General features: G+C 43.2%; 1 protein-coding gene across 8 annotated transcripts in view; it reads right to left on the bottom strand.

Moving 5' to 3' along the window:
• The window catches only part of ptprub (protein tyrosine phosphatase receptor type Ub), a 151538-nt gene that overhangs the window by 72680 nt on the left and 57284 nt on the right, over positions 1–21574 (bottom strand). For 2 of the 8 annotated variants that reach the window (XM_044207848.1, XM_044207850.1), the window contains exon 3: positions 17588–17701. The exons of 5 other annotated variants lie outside the window; for them this stretch is intronic. In XM_044207848.1, the coding sequence (XP_044063783.1) occupies positions 17588–17701 (114 nt within the window). The remainder of the gene's footprint in view (positions 1–17587; positions 17702–21574) is intronic. One more of the 8 variants, XM_044207849.1, reaches the window with a different exon arrangement.

Raw genomic sequence — 21574 nt, 5'->3', positions numbered from 1 at the left:
CGTCTTTCTCTCTATTGACTAAGTGCAAAACAAGACACTTGACGGAGTCATCTGCTTCTTCACCAGCACTACCCGGCTACTGAGAAAACACTAATTACCTCTTTAAGTGCAAATAAGACAAAACAGATAAATTCACAGGCTGATGTTTTACATAATGAGATTGAGATTCAAAACCCTTAACCTCGAGCTATAAGAAAGTTAAAATGAGGACCACAGAAGTAGGGTTGGTCATTATCTGGAGGATAGAGTGTGGCCTTTACTGCAAAACCCCATTGCCCTGCAGCCTACTGTCAACAGCCCCTGATTTGTGTCTTGTACTGGGCTGGGGATCTCGGCACTCTCATTTCGCTTTGCTTAATTAGATCTTTCAGAATCCGTCTCCTCTCCTGCACCCTCCAGGCCCACAAGGGACTCATAAAATAATAGCAAAGGGCTGAAGTGCTACAGCCGTACTGTCCTCACTGCTGGTTATATCCTGGATGTGTGCCCTTTGTTTTATATATAGACACTATTAACACCTTTCTGTTGACTTTGCAAGTTACTATAATGTCACGTGGGGACACATGAAGAAGTCATTCTGCTGCCCTCTAACCTCTTTTGAGATTCAAATCGAAGATAGGTGAAGTCATATATTTAATAAGGTACTGTATGTGAGTGCATTATGATGTATGAAAATGAAAATGTCCATGAATTAAACATTGTGACAAATTAAATTGAGGTCCTGGACACATTCTGTGCAGTAATCTTGATATACTGTGAGATAATCCATGGCAGCCCATTCAATATGGACATTATGCATAATTTTCGTTCATGTAATTTGGCAAAACCTTTCCTCTGGAGCCAACAACATGGTTCTTAAGGGAATGTTTGTAGGGGGGTGAAAAACGGTAATAAATACACAATAAACAAATGAAAAAATAAGGGGGAAGATAATTTACGTATAATTCATCAAATTTATTCCTACAGAACATGTTTTTTGTTTTTTATGAATTCATTTATTTAATAGAGAATTTGAATAGGTCATATGCCCTTGCATTCTTGGTTGCAAAACATACATAATGTAGAAAAAGTTTAAAGATTAATTTTTTTCGATTAATTGATTTATTGTGTAGTCCAAGGTTACATCTTCATATTGTTTGTTTTGTCCAGTCCAAAACATTGAATTTTTTGTCATTTCATTGATATAAAACAGATAAAAGGAGTAAATCCTCACATTTGAGGGACTGGGGAACATGTTTAAAATGTTTATCAATTTTGATTGATAAATGACGATGATCATTTTCAACACAGGAAGTATGTACTTCAGTGATGGACTAGTTAATATTAACCTTTAAGGCTATAATCAATTTAGCTTTGCCTTGAGATGGGGACACTGAATAACATCTTCAGAAGAAGATGGATTTATCTGAAAAGTACTCCTCAGCTGTAAGTTGTCAGCCTATATTATCATCATCTCCATGATTGTACACTTTGACTGTAACCTTCAGTTCATCAGCACTTATGCCTTCATAAGTTTGTCTAGCAGGAGAGATCTGACAGTCTCTTTGTTCTTCTACCATTTTAGCCACCGGTTCAGTGGGACTTGAGCTTGCAATATGTTCACTTACCTCTCTGATATAACAGGTCCAACAGAGTTAATTTGAAAACTGCATTTGTTGATGGAATAACATCATACTATATAGCTCGAAGGACAAATAACTGCACTTTTCGATACATTTACATGATGTTCATATGTAGATTGATGTAACTGCTGGTCTAAATATTCCCATTTCTTAATCAGTTTTGATATTTACATTCAGCTGCCAGCATTATATGAAGACTAGGTGCTATTTCAAAAATACGGATTAATGCTCAGGTTTTGTACAATTATTAAAACTTAACACAATTGTGTATTTATTAAGCTCTTAAATCTAAACTTGAACACAAAGTGTAAAATACTTTGCTGTTTATTACTAATTAGATTTTCTTGATATTACCTTGCTTCCAAGACATATTTAGACAGCATTCTCTTTTAATAAACCTGTTGACTTTGTTCTTATTCAAAATAATCTGCTGAGTAACTAAGAAATCTGAAACTTATGTGACTGTGGAATGTAATGTTTCCAAGGCATAACGGTATTTTTATCAAATATTTTGGGAATAAAGTGTTGCCACCCAAATGGTTTCCAGCATATTTAAAAACTTATTTCATAGAACCTAAACTATCAATGTCAATGTCAAATGTCCTTTGGTTTGTAAATTAAGGTTCTTAAGTAGTATAGTCTTGGTTCCTCCAGCTGAGGACCGTAGCCCAAATTAAATAGCTTTTAATGCTCACAGATTTACATGAAGTCATCCTTGCAGTGCAACAGCCCAAAGTAAATCGCCCACCTCTAGTTTATTCCAAATGTAGAAGACAACAAAACATTAACCCATCTCCTCCTCCTTTCTGCCTGTAAGTATGAGAATTGATTTTAAGATTTGACTGATAACCTTTAACACTCTACATGGTAAGACTCTCAAGTACATTATAGATATGTCAATCCCTTCGGCGTCTCAGGTTACAACCAAACCAGTATCATCTTTTAAATCACTTTTTAAACTCGCCTTTATCTGATCTGTTCTCTTGGTTTTTTCAGGTCACCTTTTAAATGCAGAAATCACACACTTATCTTATGATAGTTTCATTGTTTTACTCTGCTTCCTCGTCTGTTTTTCATGTAAAGAACCTTTCATGTTTACATTTTTCTTAAAAGGTAATTGCTGTAAAATAAATGAAAACTAATCAGATCAAACTGTAGTGTTTAGTGCTACCATGCATGCCCCCCACACACACACACACACACACACACACACACAAGACACCACCTTTCATGAATTATACTCCAAAGCACCGTGAAATCTGATAAAGTCCCATCCATCCATTGATGCCCCTCCCAAGGGCAAAAGAACATCCATAACAAGATTAGGACTGATCCAGCACATCATAATTCATACAGAGCACTGCTGGACTACAACCTGGTCACAGGCTGTAGGTGACACTATCTGTGGCAAGCCACAACAGACGAAGAAAGTAAAGGAGGACGATAAACAGAGGGTGGGGTTTGGGCTGTGCAGCATTGATACATAGGTGAGGTCACAGAGAGTCAAGAAAACACAAAAAAGCAAAGTGCATATATAATGAACATGGGAGATGGAATGGAAACTACATGAAAGCAGAATGCTTAAGCATAATATTTCTATTAATTTTCCTCCTGGATAAAATGTACAGAGCCTTTCTCTATATGACCCATTCAGCAAAGCTTGGTTCCTCTGACATCCAAGGTCGGAGTCCAAGCAATCTCAAATACACAGGAAACTAGAGGGACCAGAGGTCTGAATATAATAGGATCAATGACTGTGTTAGGGTTTAAGAAGTGTCCTTGATGCTGCTTGCTGTATCATTACTGTTAAACCCTGGCCAGCTCTCAGCACATTGGCCTCAATGCTCGTCTTTTCACCAGGTGCCTTCTTTATGCCCTGCACTATGTTCTGAGAAGGTCATTTGGGATTTTAGACTCAATATCTGAGGGTCCAATGTCCCCCAACTGTCTGTTTATTTGATGCTGTCCTCAATAACCTTCAGCACAATTAAATAAGTTAAAAAAAAATAAAATAAAGTGCTAAACTGAGGAAAGAGTGCAGCTCTGGCCATTGCCCTGAAAGGCACATTAGTGTTGTCATTTCCCTGATGTTTGGTCTCACTCTGAGAAAACCAGCTCACAAATGTAAAATTGCCTCATCATCTAGTGAATTTGTTCACAGAGGAATAAGAGCTTTCAGTAGAAGACACTGAAATTACAGACATAAACGTCATGCTGCTAAGACCAGACGCAAATGTGTTTATTGGCCATCAATGTAGAAAGTACATAACAAATAAAATTACTCTTTGATTCTTTGGTGTTTTTTTCCTGCCTGACCTTACGGATAATTCGAGGCAAGTCTGGAGTTATGTAAAAAACATAGATGGAGGCTTTGATAAAAGGAAACCCCGTTGAGAGGATGGACAAGTTATACAGGGACAAACCAATAATAAGACATCACACAAACTTAATCGACTTATCACAATGACGTGCAATGACAGCATTCCTACGAGGAGGCTGAGGCTGACCTTACACTCAAAAAGAAAAGCAGCGCAACAGCTTCCTCTAAACATACAGCAGTGACTTTGCCAAGGTATTATGAGTGTTTCCCCATTAATTACGTATGTCAGCATCCATGTTCATATGTATATACAATACCCTCTTTTCAGAGGATGTTTTCTTTTTTTACATAGTTTACTCCTACAATCCCAAAGTGCCTGAATCGAATTCATATTTTGCTCAGTTGTGTTAAAGGAATTCTTATTCTTACATTTTCACATCCTTATTATTTTGCAGCTGACTGTTTGCTAAGCCCTGGTACCCTGATTGTTACTGTCCAAGATTTCTATTGTAACACAGCCCAAATGCAGTTTACAGTGATAACGGGGGCAGATTTAACACTTGAAATGATTATTAGATTTATGAAACAATGGGTCCTTGATTTTACACAGAGGTAGACAAAAGCAGCTTCACATTTCTCGATGGCGGCCGCCATAGTAACGTTACCTCCATGAGACATTTTGGCTGATGTGTTTTTGGTTTTGGAAAGTTTAAAAAGACACTACCCTACAAAATCTCAAAACGCAGAGTATCACTCTTATAACAGCCCCTGGCACACCGCTTCAACATGTGGAGAAGTCCAAAACTAGTCACTAGTCACACTTACAGTTGCTAAGCTATGACTGGATAATCACTGTTCGGGGGAGAGGTTTAGCCAACTGTCAATTCCGTGATGTTACAAAAACAGCAAACATTCAATGAATTCAAACCTTGGGCGTTATGCAACCAAATAAAAAATCTGACATTTACTGTAACATGTAACAGAACACATGTCTGCTCACACACACACACCATAATGTTAGACAAGTGAAAACACCAGTGTTGTCTGCATAGGAGCCTTCTCCATTGCAGCTGGATCAATAGAGCAGCCTACCAGTTTTGCATCAGGGCATGGACTGAATGGTTTTCCATTCCCAAGGCTGACGCACCACCTGAAGTGCAGAACCTAATCTCATTTTCACCCCCCCACCCCCACCCCACTCATTCTATCATTCACAGCTCCACCTCTGTCATACTCGTTCTCTCCCATTTGTATCATTTTTCATTATCACAGCCGTCATCCATCACATAGCTTCTTTTTCCCACAACTTTAAAAATATTCAAAGCAGTGTACAGAAGGTATTGACATTTTCTGTTCTTTGAAACTATCCACCCCTCTGGCTGTGGTATTTCTCATTGACCAAAGATCAATTTCAAATGACATCTGTCATTTACTTCTAAATGTTAATAATGAACAGTATTCACTTCATCAACTTTTTTTTTATCTGCACACCATCTATCCTATCTGGACTTTAAAGCATTTTCAGTCATCTATACCCTGTGCCCTTATTTTTTCAACTTCACTGTTCTCCAAAGTCCTAATTTAAAATGCATAAACAGAGCAAAAGGTGACAGAAAGGAAAGTATTGAATTAGACTGTATGGCACCACAGGGCACGCTTAACCTTTTTTCCAGTGCTTTTCCTTTGTCTACACTCATCCTCAATTTCTGCTCTTAACTTTGTCTTATCCTCTCATTCTAAGCAAGAGCTGTGACTGGTTTCTCTGCAGGTCTTTATCACCTCAAGTAGAGGGCCAGTAGACCATTACCTACACCTCTGGAGACAGCCTGGTGCGCACAGGGTAGAAATGGGCGAACAGAAAATAAATGAAATACAAGTGTTGCTATTGTCGAAGTAGCCTATGCCTTCCAGCATTTGAGAAAGATAAGGCCGCGTCAGCAAGTGTTGTTGTCGTCTTCTTTCCAAGGAGAGAGAGGGGGAGAGAGAAAAGGTGCATTTTCTCAACAGTCTGCTTGCGCTGACCTTTTGAATTGTCCTCCAGGCAGTTCAGGATCAACTGCCAGATTTGCCCAGGAGAGAGGTGAATGAGTGGACACACAAGAAAAGAAGAAGGAAGGAAGGAAGATATACATTTATTGCATGCCTCAGTCTGTTTGTTATCACCTAATACAAGTTCCATAAAACACATTATTTTGGTATGTGTCCAAAACAACTCACTTGTTCACTACGCCCTATATACTGTAATAGACAGTCAGTAGTTTACTCTATAGTGAGCAGTAAATTGAGATTGAGAATTGAGAAACTGAATCATTGTCATTTTGTGTCTGATTGACATGTGTAGTGTAGCACAATTAACAAGTAATTAGCATTGAAATGAGTGATTGTCAGCAGAAAGTAATGTACATGGCATGGACACTGCTTTCTTCGTTTCACTGTGGGAATATCTGAGGGCATTTCATAGAGCTTGAAATTCACACTCAGAATTCAGACACTCAAATAAAATGGCGGACAGTAAATATAGTGCACTATATAGTAAATGTGACTGTGGACAGAGCCGCAGAGTCCACGCAGTTGGGCTTCTTCTTCACCTTACACACAGATTGCAGCACACAAAACACGTACCTCTAACTAATACTGTTACGAGTAACAAGAGTTCATTTCAGGGGGAGCCCTGGTGGCCTAAGGGTTGAAGCACTTACTGTGAGCTGCAACGTCCTCGTTTAAGATATTTTTTAAAACTCAATTTCACAACAAGTGTGCGTTCTCAAGTGTGACGTTATATTTCTTTTTACCAAAAAAAAAAACAAAAACAAAAAAAAAACTCAGCAAATTAAATGCCATTTTTTATTTCTGTGTCATTATATTGCTGGAGTAGTTCTGTATAAGTACAAAAGTACTCAAATCCTTAGCAAATTATAATTTTGACTTCCTAACTCCTTAGTGGAAACTTCCAAAGAGCACTTTAAAGCAACGAACCTTCTAAATACCTCCGCAAGTGAGTTCATTGATTATTTCCTCCTCAATGTTTGAAATGTGCTAATCAGTAAAAATCACCTGCTATAGTCCTGCGTACTCTCAGCACTGCACGGTGCATGAGTGACCATCTGTGCTGAAAATCCTAATAAGGACAAAGCATTTCAGAAATAATAGTGGAACTACTTATTTCTAAGTCCAAGCCAAACCAACACAGGAATCACTCAGCAAAAACATGTCCTGTGCAGGCATGGACGACTCTATCGCACCAGCTGTCCATCTGCACCACAGCCTGTTACACTTTGGCAAGCAGGGAATGGGGAAAGGACCCAAACGTAGACAGCCGAGGCAGACAGGAAGATTTCAATAATTTAATGATATGTAGCTTACAGGCAGGTACATATAGGCAGGCAGATACACAGGTAAGCTGACAGGCAGGCAAGCAGGCAGGTAGACAGGTAACAGGTAAGCAGATAGGTATAGGTCCAGGTAACAATCGGCGCAAAGCAAAAATCCAACATTGCAACTGGAACGAACTGACAACTCGACAAAGAAAACACAAAGACTAAATACACAGTGAGGGAAAACACAGGTGAAACTAATCACGGCAGGGCAAACAATCAAAACTGGAGGGAAAACTCACATTGGCAGGAAGTAACACAAGATACATGAGGAAGGACACTATCAAATTATAAACAGGAAATGACTAGACAAAAACCCAAAACCATGACACAGCCAGACTGACAGAGGTGGTGTCTGCAGCAGTCCTGAAAAAAACAAAAGAAAATCCTTCACATACTTGCACAGATCTTGACCATATGACTGAAATTAGTAACTCATTAAAAGAGATTAGTTCAGCTTTAACTGCCAGAAATGCTAATGAATAGAATAATTGCACATTTGTCTTTTAATGCATTCTGGACCATTAAAATTCATAAAATCCCCTCAAAACAGAGCAATTAGACACTAATGAACTGGAACAGCAACTTTGCTCCTCCTAGCACAGCAATATTGTGCAGCAAACAATGGGTCATATACACTTGTAATATTTGGTTAAATTGAGCAAATCTCAAAGTCAAAATAAAATATGACATGGACTAACATTTTTCATAGTTTGATTGGATGTAATGCAAAAAGTTTAATCAGAGAGCTCATACTTGATTTCCATCTTCTTGCTGAGTTTACAGGAGTTCACTACCTGCAGTGTTCACTTACACATAGTAGCCTTTTGTTGCACAGTGTGCTCTATGACAGTGTGTGTGCACACATGACAACGAGGATAAGATCACCCCTGGGGCTCTAAAGGTTGGTCAGGGGTGTAATCAACCATGTGGTCAGGCTATAACCTCTATCGCAGACAGACAAACAAGATAACCAAGAGGCCCTGATTAATTTTGGCTCCATTTGGTCTGTAAAAAAAATTTGCTCACCAAAGAGCCATGCATCACCATTAGCAGTCTGGTCAAAGTGCAAGCCCACACTGCTGTTCTGCAGAATGAACATGTCATAGGGCCCTCCAGGCCAGTAAGAAACTGCATTTAGCTGATTGAGACTAACGTCATAAATTAACTGCATGAAAATCAAAAGAGAAGTGTTTATAATTTACATATGGAAAGACTAAGAAGATAGCGTTTTGATGTTCATGTTTAGTACTCCAATGGTATTTTACAGTACACCAATCACACTCAAATACATTTCTTATTTGCATCTATGCAATGCTTCGATAAGGGCATTTGATGCATCGTGGTTCACATTTGGGAGTGTGCAGCTGACGGACGGCTGTGATATGCCAGACTGGTTTACTGCCTCCCTCTGGAACATACTGGAGGCCAGGAAAGTTGAGAAAATACACAGCCTGAACATGCGAAGAAAAAGGCTGGGACCTTGTTGTCGTCCAGCTCAGCTGTGGCTCCAGGGTGATGCAGAAATCCATAAACCTTGCCCCCTAGCACTCAGCAGCACTTTATCAGCCAGCCATCACCCTCCGAGAACACATCACACAGCCCTGAAAGACATGCATTCTCCCTATAGCACAATTAGCCAAGAGCTTCCATAATAGTAAAACAATATTGATAAGTGCTGCGCTTCACTATGGGTTCATAGGTCTTTTTATATCAGGATCCATCATGATCAAAAGATAGGGTAATTTCTCCATTAGGTAAGTGAAATATTTTATGTATCAGTAAGGTTAGTCAGACATAAAATATACTGATACTGATCACCGTTTTAAGTCTAAAATTGTATGAATGTTGAAATGTTTGTGGAAACATTCATAACTTAACATTTACATAACATCTAATTATATGCATGTTTGATTAACTGCTGAGCATATGTTCAAATGTAACTCAGGTGCAACTTTCAACATTACGGCTCCAGACAATACACATAAGGTGCTGTCCAACATTTAACGCCTACAGGGCATTCACACATTCCTCTGTAAAGCCTGCCCATTTATTTCACTGCAGTATTCAGGCCTTGAGGGCTTTAGTTCAGTTAGCTTTTCCCCTGAGCAATACTGCCATGGACAGAGAAGAGAAAACACACTGTCCCCCATCAAGAGTGCAATTATATGCAAAACTGAATTGTCTGTATTTCCTCAACTTTTGAATGAGTATCGGTTTAACACTCAGATCCATCTGACCTTCTCTGCTGGGATGCTTAAAACATTATCGTGGCCTTAGCCTTGACCTACTCTTCGTCCTGCCTCTCAACATCTCAGGAGGAGGAAGATAAAATAGAACAAATTAATGGGGCTCCAGTAATTCATTTCCTGTATGCCCCTTCTAACTCCATCCATCCATCCATCCATCTTCTTCCGCTTATCCGGGGCCGGGTCGCGGGGGCAGCAGTCTAAGCAGGGACTCCCAGACTTCCTTCGCCCCAGACACTTCCTCCAGCTCCTCCGGGGGGATCCCGAGGCGTTCCCAGGCCAGCCGAGAGACATAGTCCCTCCAGCGTGTCCTGGGTCTTCCCCGGGGCCGCCTCGGTGGGACATGCCCAGAACACCTCCCGAGGGAGGCGTCCAGGAGGCATCCGGATCAGATGCCCTAGCCACCTCAGCTGGCTCCTCTCGGCGATGGAGGAGCAGCGGCTCTACTCGAGCTCCCCGTGTGACTGAGCTCCTCACCCTATCTCTAAGGGAGCGCCCAGCCACTCGGCGGAGGAAGCCCATTTCGGCCGCTTGTATTCGCGATCTTGTCCTTTCGGTCACTACCCAAAGCTCATGACCATAGGTGAGGGCAGGAGCGTGGATTGACCCGTAAATCGAGAGCTTTGTCTTTCGACTCAGCTCCTTCTTTACCACAACGGTCCGATACAGCGCCCGCATCACTGCAGACGCTGCACCGATCCGCCTGTCAATCTCACGCTCCATCCGTCCCTCACTCGTGAACAAGACCCCGAGATACTTAAACTCCTCCACTTGGGGCAAGGACTCCCCACCCACGCGAAGAGAGCAAACCACCTTTTTCCGGTCAAGAACCATGGCCTCAGATTTGGAAGAGCTGATTCTCATCCCAGCTGCTTCACACTCGGCTGCAAACCGTCCCAGTGCATGCTGCAGGTCCTGGTTTGAAGAAGCCATCAGAACGACATCATCTGCAAACAGCAGAGATGAGATCCTGTGGTTCCCAAACCGGACACCCTCCGACCCCTGACTGCGCCTAGAAATTCTGTCCATATAAATTATGAACAGAACCGGTGACAAAGGGCAGCCCTGGCGGAGTCCAACATGCACCGGGAACAGGTCTGACTTACTGCCGGCAATGCGAACACAGCTCCTGCTCCGGTTATACAGGGACCGGACAGCCCTTAGCAAAGGGCCCCGGACCCCATACTCCCAGAGCACTCCCCACAAAGCGCCCCGGGGCACACGGTCGAATGCCTTCTCCAGATCCACAAAGCACATGTGGACTGGTTGGGCAAACTCCCATGAACCCTCGAGCACCCGATGGAGAGTATAGAGCTGGTCCAGTGTTCCACGACCGGGACGAAACCACTCTGCTCCTCCTGAATCCGAGGTTCGACTATCGGACGAATTCTCCTCTCCAGTACCCTGGAATAGACCTTACCGGGGAGGCTGAGAAGTGTGATCCCTCTGTGATTGGAACACACCCTCCGGTCCCCCTTCTTATACAGAGGGACCACCACCCCGGTCTGCCAGTCCAGAGGCACTGTCCCAGACCGCCACGCGATGTTGCAGAGACGTGTCAGCCAAGACAGTCCCACAACATCCAGAGACTTAAGATACTCAGGACGGATCTCATCCACCCCGAAGCCTTGCCACCAAGGAGCTTGCCAACAACCTCAGTGACTTCGGCCAGGGTGATGGATGAGTCCGCCTCCGGTCCCCAGCCTCCGCTTCCTCTTCGGAAGACGTGACAGCGGGATTGAGGAGATCCTCAAAGTATTCCTTCCACCGTCCGACAACATCCCCAGTCGAGGTCAACAGCTCTCCACCCGCACCGTACAAGGTGTTGGTGAAGCACTGCTTCCCCTCCTGAGCCGTCGGTCGGTTTGCCAGAATTTCTTTGAGGCCGACCGATAGTCCTCCTCCATGGCCTCTCCAAACCTCTCCCAGTCCTGAGTTTTTGCCTCTGTGACCGCCACGGGCTGCAGCACGCTTAGCCTGCCGGTACCTGTCAGCTGCCTCGGGAGTCCCACGAGCCAACAAGGCCCGATAGGACTCCTTCTTCAGCCTGACGGCATCCCTTACTTCCGGCGTCCACCACCGTGTTCGGGATTGCCGCGCGACAGGCACCAGAAACCTTGCGACCACAGCTACGAGCCGCTGCATCGACAATGGAGGTGGAAAACATGGTCCACTCGGACTCAATGTCCCCAACCTCCCGGGATCTGGGAGAAGCTCTCCGGAGGTGTGAGTTGTAGACCCTGCTGACAGAGGGCTCCGCCAGACGCTCCCAGCAGACCCTCACGATACGCTTGGGCCTGCCAAGTCTGTCCGGCTTCCTCCCCGCCAGCGGATCCAACTCACCACCAGGTGGTGATCGGTTGACAGCTCCGCCCCTCTCTTCACCCGAGTGTCCAAGACACGCGGCGGAGGTCAGATGATACGACAACAAAGTCGATCATCGACCTCCGCCTAGGTGTCCTGGTGCCACGTGCACTGATGGACACCCTTGTGCTTGAACATGGTGTTAGTTATGGACAAACTGTAACTAGCACAGAAGTCCAACAACTGAACACCGCTCGGGTTCAGATCAGGGGCCGTTCCTTCCGATTACCCCTCTCCAGGTGTCACTGTCGTTGCCCACGTGGGCGTTGAAGTCCCCAGTAGAACAACGGAGTCCCCGGGTGGTGCACTGTCTAGTACCCCTCCCAGGGACTCCAAGAAGGCCTGGTACTCTGCACTGCTGTTCGGCCCGTGAGCCGCCACAACAGTGAGAGACCTGTCCCCACCCGGAGGCGGAGGGACGCGACCCTCTCGTTCACTGGGGTAAACTCCAACACGTGGCGGCTGAGCTGTGGGGCTATGAGCAGGCCCACACCAGCCCGCCGCCTCTCCCCGCCCGGCAACGCCAGAGAAATGGAGCGTCCAGCCCCTCTCGAGGAGACGGGTTCCAGAGCCCAGGCTGTGCGTGGAGGCGAGGCCGACTATATCTAGCCGATAACGCTCAACCTCCCGCACAAGCTCAGGCTCCTTCCCCCAGCGAAGTGACATTCCATGTCCCTAGAGCCAGTTTCTGTGTCCGGAGATCTGGTCGCGAAGCCCCTGCCTTCGACTGCCGCCCAGATCTCTCTGCACCGGCCCCTTACGGATCCTCCTGCGGGTGGTGGGTCCACGGGAGGACGGCCCCACGTCGCTCCTTCGGGCTGTGCCCGGCCGGGCACTCGCCAGGCGCTCGCCGTCGGGCACCCACCCCAGGCCTGGCTCCAGGGTGGGGCCCCGGTAGCGCCAATCCGGGCGACGTAACTGGCCTTGATTTTAAATAATCCATAAGGGTCTTCTGAACCGCTCTTGGTCTGACCCGTCACCCTGGACCTGTTTGCCATGGGTGACCCTACCAGGGGCATACAGCCCCAGGCAACATAGCTCCCAGGGTCAATCGGGTACTCAAACCCCTCCACCACGTTAAGGTGGCGGTTCAAGGGGGGCCCCTTCTAACTGAAAAGCTAAATTTAACATTGCTGCAATGGAAAGACACCCTGTTCAATGTGTCTTCCCATCTTTTTCTGTTAAGAGTCTGGAGTCATTTCTAGCCCCTAAGCTACAAAAAAGGATTCAATAGGTAGAGAAAATGAATGAGTGAATAAATAAATAAATGACTGAATGAATTTTACATTTTTCCAGGATGACACTGCAAATCATACCAGCTAAGAGACCTGAGAGAAGTTTTTCTCACTGGACACAGAGGAGAGGCAGAGCAGCTTGGTGTCTACGGCATTCAAAGAAGGAGAAGACAGTCCACCGACAGGCTAGTTTTCTGATCAGATTTTCATTAGCTCCTAGTTATCAATGACTGATCTCATTAACACGTCAGCATGGCGACATGCCCCTGTGGTAAACTGAGAGGCTTCCAGGGATGGAGGGCGCAGACGTATAATAACGCACCGCATGGTTTGGTCATCTGTCTTGACACGAAGCTAATGAGCTAGTCACGAGAGGAAATGAATGGCAGTCGGCAAATGCTGATGTGCTTGAAAGTCTTCTCCAAAGCACTTGCTGAGAATTATCTATGTTAAGAAAACATAATTGTCACACAACATGTACTTGAAAGATATTTGTAGTTTCTAAAACTCCACTCAAAGTCAACATTGCAGTGATTTAATTGTATGGCTCTAGGCATACTATATCCCAAGATATTAGAGTCAACAGTGATAAATCAGCATAATAAGCCATTCAAGCAAAACAACCCTATATACAATCTGCTCGTTTTGTCTCTACATGAACACACAAACACACAGTTTGCTCACACACATATACACCTAATCTTGAAATTCATGGCACAGTGGTGTCAACAGATGCAGCTTAAATGGCCTTCAGCATGCTTTTTAGTAATTACTCGGCTTGTTTAAAAGAGCCTTCACCAGGGCCATCAGCAAAGTTGTCCACCCACACTATCCCTCCCAAAACACTTAAGTCCCAATAAACTCTGCCAGCTTTCTCCCTGGTGGATGTAAACACAGTTACAGTGCTCCAACAATGACAAAAGCATCTCTCTGGCTCTGCAGTTTTGTATTGTAGGAGCACATCACCTCGTCCGCAAACATTGTGTAGCATTTATTTAGCTGAGCTTTCTGAATGAACGGTGGGAACAAAAGCATTGCCATGTGGTGGCATGGTGCTGTATAGAAAGAGAGATTGTGTCCACTGAGTCACAGGAGGACTTTAGAGGCTGATGGATGGACAGATGCCAAGCTCAGCCCAAGACGAGGCCACAGTCTAGTGCTGGATAGATAAATCTGACGCCGACACTGATAGGCCGCAGAGTCATCATAATGACAGGCAGGCTGGAGCCAAAGGCAGGAGGCTGCAGTTCCGCCCATCCCAGAGGTGTAATGTGCTTGTGATTAACTGTCAATCCCCCCCCGTTTGGTGGGCAGACGTTCTATCTCAGTAAAAACCACTCTTCATTGTGACAGCTACTGTAGCCCTGACCTTGGCCTCTACCAAGAATGCTGCAGACACTTTCTTAACAATTTCCACAGATTACAATTAATACAGAATCATTAGAAATTGTTTCTTTCTTTTTTATCTGAGACACATGAGTGATAGAACTGCAGGTGCAGTACAGTCAGGTGCAGCACACCAGACGAGGTAGGACTGTGCTATATAGTGCCTTTTTTATGAAAGACATTTTGACGTGTCACAGTAGGAAACACACAGGTGTAATTGATGATGGCCGAATTCCATTTAGCTTCTTCAATCCTGGGGCTGATTTCACAAGGATATTTTACACAGGCCTATGGTGTTAGGCGGGGGGCTGGTTTCACAAAGACAGACTTAGACTATGACTTAGATCTAACTATCAGTCATACTTCAGATCTAATTTCATCCGTTGCACAAAGCTGTCTAGTTCTTAACTATCTTAAATTGGACTAATTTGCTATGAGCTCTGGGTAAATTAAGACTATTTTCAAGATAAAAAACATTGCTGACCGAGCAACCGCATCAAACTGCTCAGCCCTATTCACTCCAGCAGAAAATGTTTGAAGAAGACAGGACATTTTACTGAGAAAATTCAGCAGTGTAACACTATAAAAAACTTCCAGTAGCATAAAATCCTAATGCAATGCACACCTACAGCAGAGCTACAGTACTTCAATCAATCAGTACTTCAGGTAGAGGGCTTTGCAAGTACTTTTAGGACTGGAGTTACATCCAGTAAATACTATTTTCCTCGCTAACGCCAACTGTGATAAGACAAAGATGTGGAAGGTAACGTTACGAGCAAAGCGTGCCAATTTCTCTGTTGTTGGCTGCAAGAACCAACACAAAAATCTTCATCTACTCCCACCATCTGAGGAAGTAAAGTGGACCTAGTGGATTAACTTTATTTTTGATGGAAATGTCCCCATAACAACTGGAAAACTCTTACTCTTACTCTTAACTCTTGCTAGTACAACGGCTAATGTGGCTAGCGTCTATTGTAACATACTCTGGAGTAGTAGGTTGGATGTGGGAAACTGTTTTTTCACTTTGCGTTTTTGTGGAACTTCATACTGCAACATAAGCTCAGCTTTCTTTGTTGTTAATCTACACAAAAGCCCCTTCTGCTCTGTGATCCTAGCCGATATGTGTGTCTGTTGCTGCATCTGCAAATGTACTTGATAGACTTGCCCAGTGGTACACTGACTATTGTACTTATATAATATAATTTTCTGCCAAATAAATGCTGTTGAGATGCCTAATCTTACCCCTTGTCTAACTCTGAGAATGAATCACATTACATTTACTAATTAACCTACATTATGGGGCAGGCTACTCCTCCCAAAACACATGTAGGCCTATACCTCATTTTCATTCCTATTTGGAGCCAATCTTTTAATAATTTTTTCTTTCTTAAGATATGTTCCCTTACATTGCCAACAGAGTGAAAAGAGGAAGAATCATGTTTTGAGTGGAATATCCCTCCCATTTTTGTAATACTGTGATATAATATCTCACCGTAAAAAACAAAACAAATACCGTGATATCGCCCACCCCTAACACCTGTGCTTTTCCTACTATGACAAGTCACAATGTCTAAAAAGGTCTAGGATTCTTTCTCAAGCCTCAATCACATACAATCCCTCCAATCAACATCTTACCTGGCTACTTTTAGCTGACATCTCTTTCCAAAAACAATGTCAAGATTACTCTTGATAATCCACAGACCTCATTGCCAACCATTTTCATTGGAACTACTTTCTACTGAAGAAGTAGTCCCTACACAATTCTAATGTTAATGGGTTTTTTTTCATTGCTGTGAGCTCCACAAACAGAATTCTATTCACCTCTATTGTATGCGCATAAAGGCAATAAGGGTACTAAACATATGCACATCTTTCTTCTCCAGGTGCTCAGTCCAAAACTGTGCTTCTGCTTCCTAAGGACCTGCAACACTTTAATTTTATTACACTAGAAAAAGTACAAGGTTTCGTGCCCAAATTAGGTATAGAAATTGGGGTAGAGGCAGACATATCAGATATATCTCCAAACCTGAGCAAACAAAACAAAAACTACTGTATGTGCATGCCTGGATACCGATAAAGGTAGTGAGAAATAGGTAATTTGGGTGCATTTTTGCCTTTACTTGGGAGCCCACAGTGTAGAGAGTCGGGAAACATGGGGAGAAAATCGAACCATGGACAGCTATACACCTTAAATCATTAGGCTATCAGGGCACCCAACCAAACCGTTTTTAACAGTGCCTCTGTTCCATTGAAGTGTCCCAATATGTCATGCCAGTGAGCCAGCATGTACAATACCAGTGCCTTTTTAACTAGCTCACGCTAAATGGAAGGCAGCCATTAATAGTTAGTAATTACATCTGTGGTTTTCCAGCTATGTCAAAATGTCTACTGTGAAAATGGCCTACTAATTTATACTTTATTGACCCTCATAGGGAAATCTGTCCAATGCATTTAACCCATCCCAACAGCCGGGCAGCATTACTCCTGATACCTGACATGTCTTTCGGTGTGAGATATAACCCACAAAAACAGTGGGAGAACATCCAAACTCCACACAGAATATGCACTTTGAAATGACAGTGCTAACCACCATGCAGAGAATATGTCCCTGCACATGCAAATAGTTTAGAATTAAATATTCATACTGTTGTATTCTCAAGATATTTTATGCAAATTAACAAATGCAGAAAAATGCCATAAGCACTGCTCAGTGACTGTGGTTGTCACTTGATGAGAAATTCCTGTTGTAAGAAAACAAACACATTGTGTGTCTCAATGGTTATGTGGCAACATAATGGAACACTATGGAAACTATGACGACTAATTACACCACCATGTTTAAAAAAATATGTGCTGAATTTGCACTCATATCACATATCACTATTCTCCACTGCAGAAGAATCCCATTTGTATACATCAGAAAAACTGAGCCAGTTGAGACATACTTTTTTTTTCAACATGAAAGTGGTTTCTGTTTTCCAAAGCTTTGCAGAAAGTGTGCTTTTCTTTCTCTGTTTAACATCCCATCGATTACTACCTCTGCTGGCTGAGAGCAGAGTGGATTTTCTTTTTTTCCTGCCCTCTTTGTGGTGCCTGTCTGCGGTGTGACATCCTTGTCCTGACAACGAGACTGTGAGAGAGGAAGAAAAACCTTCAGAAAAAAAAGAGAAAAAGACAGAAATGCAGTAAGGCAGCAAAGCCAAATACTCACTGAGCCTTTGTTTTCAACACACTGCCTTAGGTACGCAACTATGCACACTAAATACAATGAAGAGTGATTAAAACAGACACAGGGAAAACAAATTTGGACTGGATATTCCTCATGACTTTCTTGCTTTCTCCTCCCTTTGCTGCATGTAATCTGTTGCCCTTCTGCTTTCCTTCCAGATTTTTTTTATATTCATCTTCCCAAGATTCAATTCTGTTTTGCAGTCTTTTTCTCTATTTCTCTCTCTTCTATCTGTGTACCTTGAGGGAATTAATTACAATTGGTCCAGTATTGGGATTTCCTCCAGCCTGGCACTGGCCTCTCGAACTTGATACACATTCAGTGCATGGTTAAACAAATAGTTGTTTACTTAACCTGCATGTTGATGCTAAAGTGTGTGCTTGTAAATGGCCCGTAGAGAAATAAGAAAGCAATCACTTGTTACTTACAAATGAGTATATTGCACTCCTCCTGTACTGTCAGTATTCTGTGGATCTGTTTTCTGTTGTCAGCAAGCCGTGAGGGAATTTCATGCACGCAAACTTTGCAAAGTGATACATTTACAGAATTTCAGTGTAGCCATCTCTAGCATTTCTGGAAAGGCACTGTAGTTTTTGCAAAGCTCACTTTAAAATAATCAATAAATCACAACACACAAAAACATTTTTTTTTTTTGCCAAACTCTCCTAGTTTTTAAATCTCTACGGACGACTCAGACTCTACTTCTCCTCGTTGTCTGCCAGGGCTTTATCTCTTGCTTAAAAAGGATCAGAAACTGTCAACTGCCAAACTCTGAGGAGCAGCAGCATGGCCATTAGACAACTGTGGAGACTGCTGTGCTCGCTTTCAGAGGGTTTGCGAGAGAGCAGCTCTGAAAAGCCCTGCCAAGACCCAGCCTAAGGGAGCTCTTGCGAGCTCAGGGCCCTATTTCTGCCTCTACATCCAGGCTGCGCTCATCAGCCAGTCTGTCTGCAATCAACAATAGAGCCAGATGGACAGAGACTGAAGGATCCACTGGCTGACTCTACACTATACGCAGCCAATAAGTATAGTGCTCAGAAATAACTTTGTTAAGCCATGAAGACCTTAGTTTTGCAGGTTTGAACAGGTGCACATGCAGAGATCTACCTGGTGCTCAAAGAGTTTGTTTTTAACCACTTTTTATCCAGAGGAGGTTTGCTTAGCATTTTTTAAGTATATGCTCACACATATATGCTTCTTTGCTTTCACACCATGACTCTTATGCACACCTGGAGGCTGCACAGTACGACCACAGTCCACTGTGGACCAAAGAGTTGTTCCCTGTTTAGATTTTCTCAGCATGTCTGGAGACTTCCTCGCCACAAGGACATTTCCAGGACTTCTCCATGACAATGATCAAACTATCTGCTATATCATTTCACGCAGTACATTCATTCTGAGTGTATAAGAGAAGAGTTTATATGCTGTAAGATACAGTATTTCACCATCGCATCATGTCGCAATATGCGTATAATTTTGCAAATGTCACGTAGACATCACTTTTATTGTTATCTTTTCATGCATAGAAATCTCATCTTCATTCAAACCTTCCAATTGTGCAACACATGTGGGGGATGAAATTAAAATATAAAATGTCATATGAGAACAGCAGAGTTGAACTGTTTATTCAAAATGCATAATTTATTCACTCCAGTCTCTCTGTGAGGTAGAGTCTAACATTAACCAAAGGATTATTCATATTTAGACAGCAGGTGGAGGAAGAATGACTAGGTGGTTCAATCTGATACTAGTCTATTTTACAATTAATGTATATGACAGAGCCAGCGCTGAGAATGTGCCCACTTATGTCATGGAGACACACGTTTTCTAAAAGCTTAATGTGCTTATTTTAAGAGAGTGGAGTGAGGCAGAGATTTGTCACTCATGCCTGTGATTTGCCCATCAACTTTTGTGTGTCATAAGGACAGTAGATTCATATTTCCTTAAGGGTTTTGCACCATATGCTCAGGTATCACTTTTCTTCCATTCAGTGCATAATAAGCTATGACTATACAATAACACAGCCCTGACAGATATCCCTCAGTTAAACTGCTCTCTGTCGTGATTCCACCACAGACTCTGAATGATATTCAGTCCAATCTCTCCACATACTGTGCTTACCAGTGATCCTTCAGCTCAGTTCTGCTAGGCTTTTGCTTAAGTTTGTAAAAAAAAAAAAATTAGCACAAGTCCCAAAGTAGATGGCTTACTAATGACCAAAACAAAGCTTCTCAGCCATCTGCTTGCTGGTGTGTGTTGCGTTTAAAGAACCGGAGGTCTTATGAGACCAAATGCCAAGCGCGCCCGGAACAAAGAGAGCAGACTGTACATTTATGTGTGGTGCTATGACCTGCCAAGCCTCCCAGGGCGCGAGGTCTCCATGAAATGAAGCCGAGCAGAGCCGCAAGGAAGGGGGAAAAAAATAAGGACAAACCCGAAAATCTGCAGCATTAGAGACGAGCCTTTGAACTGGGGAGTGGGCTAAACCTTCATGCTTAAGACGGAGGATTTACAGCTGGATCCTGCCACTGTAAACAACCAGCCTTGTGTCCATCCATATACACATATATACACATTAATAATATGTCCTGCAGGGTGTTATTCTAACGCACACTGTATATACACATACCCGTACACATGCACTCACAAACACAGGCAATAGACACAGTAATTATACTGTACCAAAACACTTGTGCTTATATGTGGGAGCTGATTTAAGCCTTTCCTTATTTGCCTCGTCTTTGAAGTGTTCTTCTGCTCCTCTCGGTAGTGTAAGCAGGTTCGACCCGCTAAAGCCCGTGGAAACAAGATTAGTCGAGCCCCGCTTCCTAATTAATTGTCGGGATGTTTGGCTAATAAATCTTGGTTATCTGGTCCTCTAATCGCAGCAGGAAATAGCACGACTCTGACCCAGCCACTGGAATTTTGAACAGTCTGTGCTTTCTGTAATCAAGCCCTGAGAAATGTGGATGTAATATCTACTTTATTTTGCTCCTCTTCTAATTCAATTAAATAAGATAGGCCAGTGCATTGCGGAAATTGTTGTGCATCGTTAGATTAGTCTCTAATTGGCTGGATTCTGGATGGCTTGGATTGGCTTTGTGTGTTTTTTTTAAGAACTTTTCTTGACACAGGGTAAGAGAGGACAGGATTATGAGAAGAGACAGTAAGACTTAAGTAAATTAAGTGAGGGATTGTCTGACTGCAGAGCACCAGAAGTTCAGCTGAATAGGTACATATTGTAGCGTACTGCAGATGGAGCGTCTTGAGACTGACATACTAGCAGACATTTGAGTAAAAGAAAAAATATGACGCCCTCACACCCAGAGGCATACATGCCTACAGCGATGAGCACAGGTAGCTGGTGTTCAGCTGCTCCTGCCCTGCCACAGACAGCTTGCCTCTCTGGAGAATTGCAGCCGAGATCTTAGTCTCGCACTCGAGGTCTGTTGCAGCACGTCTGTGTGAGTAGGCATTTATAATGCACCAGCCAGAGCTTAGGAACAGAACTGCCATGTCATCTCATTCTCAATATCATTCTACTGGGTGTGAAATAAAAAGTGCTAGGCAGGGATGGAATAATCTGAAAAAAAAAGGAGCAGGGAGTAGACAGTGAGCAAATGAGTGCAAGATAAGCTGTGGAAGAGCAGAGATACAAGCGCAAATGTGCAGTTTGAGGACAGCCTGAGACTCGATGAAATGGAAAATGTGTGTGAGTCTGTGTGTGTGTAAAAATAGGTGCATGTGATCCTGGGTTGGGATGACTCCTCTACTCCCAAAGAGGCCTCAAATAAA

Source organism: Siniperca chuatsi, linkage group LG9 (assembly GCF_020085105.1).
Source record: "Siniperca chuatsi isolate FFG_IHB_CAS linkage group LG9, ASM2008510v1, whole genome shotgun sequence".
Taxonomy (NCBI): domain Eukaryota; kingdom Metazoa; phylum Chordata; class Actinopteri; order Centrarchiformes; family Sinipercidae; genus Siniperca; species Siniperca chuatsi.
Note: the sequence above shows the minus strand (reverse complement) of the source record. Positions and strands in the feature narration are given on the sequence as shown.